The sequence below is a fragment of the Myzus persicae genome, unplaced genomic scaffold, assembly GCF_001856785.1.
Source record: "Myzus persicae strain clone G006 unplaced genomic scaffold, MPER_G0061.0, whole genome shotgun sequence".
NCBI lineage: Eukaryota > Metazoa > Arthropoda > Insecta > Hemiptera > Aphididae > Myzus > Myzus persicae.
This window is the reverse complement of record NW_019104080.1, coordinates 56,134-62,668: the sequence shown is the minus strand read 5'-3', so window position 1 is coordinate 62,668 and position 6,535 is coordinate 56,134. Positions and strand designations below refer to the sequence as shown.

Sequence of the window (6,535 nt, the reverse complement as noted above, 5' to 3'; positions counted from 1 at the left end):
GGCGGCAAATTTTTTTTTGGTATGACCTAAAAACTACCTTGAGATATTAGTAAAATATCAATACCTATGTAAATTAGGTGGTAAATTTATTTCAGCCTATCGGCGGCAAAAACCTTAATCCGGCTCTGCTACTACCTATTAGGTACCTATTTAAAGGTAAGTGATAATTTAAATGAGTGATGTTAGTAGGAACTAGGGTTAGATTAACATTCATTACATAATGATAAATACCTACACTTATTTAAAAATGTTGTTTAAAGTACACAACTACACCATAAAGGAATTAAAACATGGAAATTAACAAAAGTTTTTTTTTACAAAATTAGACCCAAAACAAGGTAGGTACCTCAAAATTAAACGAAATTAAAAATACCATCCACACATGGCCCTCTCCACCAGACTTCTCAAGGAAAATGGAAACCTTGATCAATAGAATTCGTATAGGATATACATCGATAACCCACCAGTATCTGATGAAGAAAGAAGATCCACCCCTATGTGCCAGCTGCGGTACTCCTCCCATAATCAAACACATCTTAACTGAATGCCTTTCATACAAAACGGATAGACTAGAAGCAGGCATCATCTCAAACATTCTGTCAGAAGCCCTCCACCAGTCCACCCGGACAACATAAAACACATTATAACCTTTATTTCTAAGTCCAACCTTATCAATAATATTTAATATGTAACATATATCATGTAAACAATTTAGAGTTAAACTCTTTATTGCCAATGGTCATAATTGCCAAGGCTTAATTAAAATAAAAAATAAAATAAAATCAATCAAATATGCACTTGAAAAAAAATTACATTTCTCTTTAGGCACAACCGCAAACATACCAAAACATTTCCTTCATAAGTTCTAATGATATTGAACGAAAAATCAAACTTATAATTTGTACCATATAATCCTGGTTAATCTGTATGAGTAAAAACAAAAAACAAAATTGTATCAAATAAAACCAACTATTATAATATACTGTTCGTCTGTTCTCTACTGACTACTAGTCTAATAACCTTACAGAAGAAACAAAACAATAATTAACCAACTATATATAGGGATAGCCGGATATAAGTCGTCCTCTTGTACGATACTTAACCACGAAAAATTGCGAGGAACCTCCAGTCACTATACTATGCGATGTCCTCCTTTCCATTAAACACATACTCACCGAACGTTTTGCAAATATGACACCTATTAAATATTAATATTCCACTTCGGTGGAATCCGAGAAATTGCATGTGCACTGCGGAACACTGAAAATACAAAATAAAACCATACGGAACTCAGTATGTTTTTTGTTTATGTCTGCTTTGCTAACTGAAATTTTAGAATCTTTAATCGACTGCGTCTTCTGTAACTACATTAGCATTCGTCATGGATTGTATTATGTTAAGTCAATATGATAAATCCAAAGATATATATTAAAATACAACTTTTCATATCAAAGAGGTCCGTATTTACGATTTGTTCACTGAATTTTAGATCATATAGTATTTTATAAGTATTTTTATACATCCATGTTACAAATACAAAAATAGATAATCACTGATATCCATGGGTAAAATGGTGTTTAGATATTTCCCCCCTCGGGTATTTTACTGAACTCACCTAAAAATAATGTTAATATTTATTTTTTATAAACCATTGAATGTTTAAGTTTTAATATACCTACTTGTGTATTAAGTACCTACACAAGTGCGCCATTTGGGGTATCGCAGGGTATACATTGGCGGCCCTATTTTTCCCCGTACCATAATTGGCCTGTCTCAATTTCATGTTGGCGCCGATGCCAAAGTGTGCCTAATTTATGGTATTAATCATTTTTAATTAAGGTGCTATTATTAAATGTTAGAATTGGGCTTATAGATTACATAACAGCTTATTGAATATTTAATACTTCAATTTTCATTGTTATCACTGTGGCAGTGTGGCCTGGTAAAAAATTTGGCAGCCCTATTTTAAAACTGAAATGGCGCCCCTCCTACACTATAATAGGGATCTAAAATCGTAATTTCTCGTTAAAATATCCAATGTTGTCAAAATTCTAATTGTATACTATTTTGTAGGCATAACAAATTGTGTATGAAAATAATAGTAGGTAAATAATATTAGATATGAGGTTTATAATGTACTAGCTGCCCGACATCCTCCGGAAGAAATTATTTTTTTATAATTTAATTTAAAAACATAAGACTATTTTTTGGCTATACAAATAATGCAACGATTATAAAATTAAAAAAAAAAATTTTAAAAAAGAAACAGACATCGTTATCGGTGGATAAATGAAAATAATTGGTAATTAGTTAATTATTATTATTATTATAATGAGGGTTCAAAAACTGTTTCCTTCGTCTTCAAAATCAAGTTAGATTCTTATATATATAGATAAAGAGATATGGTAAAGATTAATAATATATTGTTTTAAATACTTGGAGCAAACCTGAAGTGTTACCCGGCGTATAGTATAGGCAAAATGGGTACGTATCATACTTATGGTGAAACAAAGACGGCGTTTGGATTGTTGTGGTAATAAATATTTAATTTAAGTCTAAAAATACATTTAAGCCCTTGAATAATACTAAAACAAACTTCAATAAACATCAACTCTTCCGGTGAATACTAGGTGTACCTACAGAACAAACGGCTATCTTCATCCGTCTTCATGTCGTTCCGAACTGAAACTTGAAAGTATTGAGATATTTTAGGAAAATAACCTGAACATAACGAAATACGTGATGATATATATATATCTGTGTTTATATATACAGCTTAACTCAGCGTTTCCCAAACCATGGATCGCGAAATCTTTTTGATGAGTCGTGACTCAAGGTTAAAATTACTGTTATTTTTAGCCGTAAATTGATACCTCTATATTACTCCTCCTCCCCCCCCCCCCCAAAAAAAAAAATGTCTTGGCACACCCCTGTATACAAGTAGCACTAATCGCTTTACAAAAGACAAGATATACTGACATACCGATATCGATTGCTATAATGTAAGCGATGACGATTTTACACACGATATGTATCGTTTAGAAAAAGTATAAAGACGACTACTAACTGGCTGCACAATATAACAGGTATTGAGGTATACATCGTCCAATCATCTGACATCTGGGTTTGAGACGTTTGGGTAGTTGCGGCGAGATTCGAACCGTTTTGAATTTTATGCACAAAGACTTTCTCCCGGCGAACGGAGTATACTTGAGATGAGTTTAGAACAATTTATAACATATTACCTATAATTCTAGCTTCATTATCCGGTGTTGTCCGGTTAGAATAAATATTATCTGAACCTTCTTTAAATTTCCCAAATCGAAGTACGATTGTTTAGTATATAAACCTCGTCTATGCATTTTGCCGCTTCTATATTATTATAATTACTATCCAGTTCAATGATATTCAATTGTTCTTAGAATAACAATATAATTGGTGCAACATTTTCCTAAAAACCAAGTGACCAAAAAAAGTGATAAGTGATAACGTTTAGCCTGTTGCACATTTGCACCCGTTAATACCAATATTTACGTATCGAGTTTCATGATTCTTCAATTCTTGTATTTCTTTCACAAAACAGTATTCCACACAATACATTTCTATTTCAGATTTTTTTACCTTCTACACGAGTTCGATAATTTGCACGTCGTGGTGTCTTTATTTTAATAACATTTGATCTTAAGTCTGGACTTTTCATATTTTTATTACTACATTAAAAGTCCATTAATCGAGGTATTACAAACACTGTTTTAAATAATTTATAATGATTTTGGAGAGTGCTTTATTTTCAATTTTGTATACTATCGAAGCCGTGGTCCAAACCATGAACTAAGATATATATATCTTAGTTTATGGTCCAAACACTCCAAACTTATCTATAGCGCCAAATACAGGTTAACCATGTACACGGAAAATTATTATGTTTAGATAAAGATTTTCAAATATTAAAAACACAAAAATGAGTTTTTTCTTCCATGTTATATGTAATCCATCGCTACCAAATCAGCCAATATTGCTTTTTAAGAGGTTATGTGTTATGTCGTCCATTCGATTTCTAGTCCTTTCAAGCTGACTGGTTACGTTCGTTTTCCATTTATCTTTAAAGTTTTTCGTTCTTAAATCGACATCGAAATGGTAAGTAACTTAAAATTTCATAATTATTACAATTACATGGTTGTTAATCTACAACATTGAATTTTATATGTGTTCGGTCGGTTTTATCGTTAGTAAAAGAGATCAACGAAAAGTTGAATTTTCCATGTGTTCTCTGTTATTTCCCTTTGTACTGTTATTTTATTATTGGCGGAACAAGAAACGACTTGTTTTAAATATTGTTAAATTTTCAATTCCAGACCCGCAAGCGTCGTAATGGAGGAAGATCGAAACACGGTCGTGGTCATGTCAAGCCTGTGCGTTGCACCAATTGCGCACGTTGCGTGCCCAAAGACAAGGCTATCAAAAAATTTGTTATTCGTAATATTGTCGAAGCCGCCGCTGTCCGTGATATAACTGATGCTAGTGTATATACATGTATGTTTCATAAAGCTAATGTCCATAAATGTAAATACTTGAACTTCTTCTGATGAGTATATTTTCTTTGTAGCATACCAATTGCCGAAATTATATGCTAAATTGCACTACTGTGTTTCTTGCGCCATCCATTCCAAAGTGGTCAGGAACAGATCAAAAGCTGACCGTCGTATCAGGACACCGCCAAGCCGTAACTTCCCTCGTGGGGTAAGATTTACTCAAAATTGCTCATATATTTATAGACTTTTTAACATTCTATTGTTTAACACTTTGGCTGTGAGATAATGCCATCAGCCATTATTTTGATTGTTTCCATGTGTGGATGACGCCTTAAGGCATCATTTATACATTTGTTTTCATTTGGCCAGCATTGTATTGTAATCTTTGTTTTGTTCAGTATAGATAACTATGTGTAATTCATTTCTCATATTTTATATTAGTAAATTTGTACATACGTTTTTTCCACAAGTGTTTTATTACTAATATTGTATTAACATATTTAAATGATAATTATTATTATTTATATATTTGTATGACGTCAAACAATATCTGACTAAAAATCTATTCAGTGACGCTAATAACTCTAATATGTGTCTTAAAAAAAACTTAAATTTGACCACCAGCGGGGTGCTATGTCGTATGTGTATACAATATTGAGCCGCAGCAAATGAGTTAATACTTAATAGCCTCTTTTATATTTTGATGTATAAAACATTTGTTAAAACTTTTTAAACAATTCAAAAGTGTTCTATTATTATTCATGAAAACTTTCTTTGCTATATTGTATTTATGTTTATCAGGCACTTATAGTTTATGGTTTGTGTTTCAGGATAATAATCGCCAAGGAGGACAACCCCAAAGGAAAACGTAATTCCCATCACATTTTGGGGATGCAAAATTATATTATACCTTCATTTAAGATATAAAAATACATTTTGATTCTGACAAAAATAAAATATTGTATTTATATCAACCTAACCTTCCATTCAAGTAGTTAGTAATAAATGGTTATACAATATACAGTAGGTACCACAAATATTTTGACTCTTTTAGATGTTATCATTTGACTGGCGATTTCATTTGTTTTATATCTATAAAACTTCATTATTGCCCATTAAAATTTATTTCTGTAATTGACAATTTACCAAAGGCACATATTAGCCATCTTGTAGGCTTTTGTTTTTATAATTTTAATTTGAGTTGTATGGTTGAGATCTTTTAGCTTTTTCATATTTGTCTAAATAGGTCATAGAACAGTTTGATCGATGTGTATAATACATATTTCATATCACAAGCTGGTTATATTTAAAAAATCTTTGTTATTGATTTTTTAACGTATATTTGAGTATATTAATCAAATTATTAACATTAGGTTGTACTTTCTGATGGTACTGTATTACATACAAAAATCTGTAAAAGATTATTTTCTAAATGTGTACTTATATGATTTAATAAATTAAATTGTCGGTTAGGCAATTCACTAACTGGATGAAAACACCGTGATTTTTGCTTATCCGTGGATCCGTGTATGAATTGTACTTTCGCATTGGTCCAAAAGTGTTCATAATAAGCTAAGCTGCTTCTTCTGTGCATTAGTTAAGCATAATGTTTAGGGACGAGAAGGTGGCCTTAAGTCCATGGTAACCAATCGGTTAATTTTAACACATTTCGCATTGGTCCAAAAGTGTTCATAATAAGCTAAGCGGCTTCTTCTGTGCATTAGTTAAGCATATGTATGAATGATCCAATAGTATTGTTTTTGTAATACATTTAAATTCAAAGGTTATGGTAAAAAAATGTATTAAATTAATACAACGACTATAAAAACATTAAAGCTAATTAATACAGTGCATTATCTACTTTTGCTTATAATATTTATGTAATTACTATTGGATTAACTGATACCAATTTTAATTATTATTTGATACGTTCGGTAATGTATTATAAACGATAAAAATATCATAGCACTCAATACATTTGAAATCCACAATTTTATTTTATT

At 31.2% G+C, this 6,535-nt stretch overlaps 1 protein-coding gene across 1 annotated transcript; it reads left to right on the top strand.

Annotated features, from left to right (window-relative positions):
• The first annotated feature begins 4,001 nt into the window (after positions 1–4,001).
• LOC111038460 (40S ribosomal protein S26) lies at positions 4,002–5,489 on the top strand. Its single transcript, XM_022321580.1, has 4 exons — positions 4,002–4,137; positions 4,356–4,533; positions 4,607–4,740; positions 5,363–5,489. Exons 1-4 carry the CDS (start codon positions 4,135–4,137, stop codon positions 5,402–5,404), a joined length of 357 nt encoding a protein of 118 aa, XP_022177272.1. The 5' UTR covers positions 4,002–4,134; the 3' UTR covers positions 5,405–5,489.
• Positions 5,490–6,535: the final 1,046 nt, after the last annotated feature.

Bases quoted from the DNA above. Each gene is read 5' to 3' on its own strand.
- LOC111038460 (XM_022321580.1), top strand. The intron at 4,534-4,606 runs GTATGTTTCATA...TTTTCTTTGTAG, and splicing joins TGATGCTAGTGTATATACAT to CATACCAATTGCCGAAATTA. The intron at 4,741-5,362 runs GTAAGATTTACT...TTTGTGTTTCAG, and splicing joins GCCGTAACTTCCCTCGTGGG to GATAATAATCGCCAAGGAGG.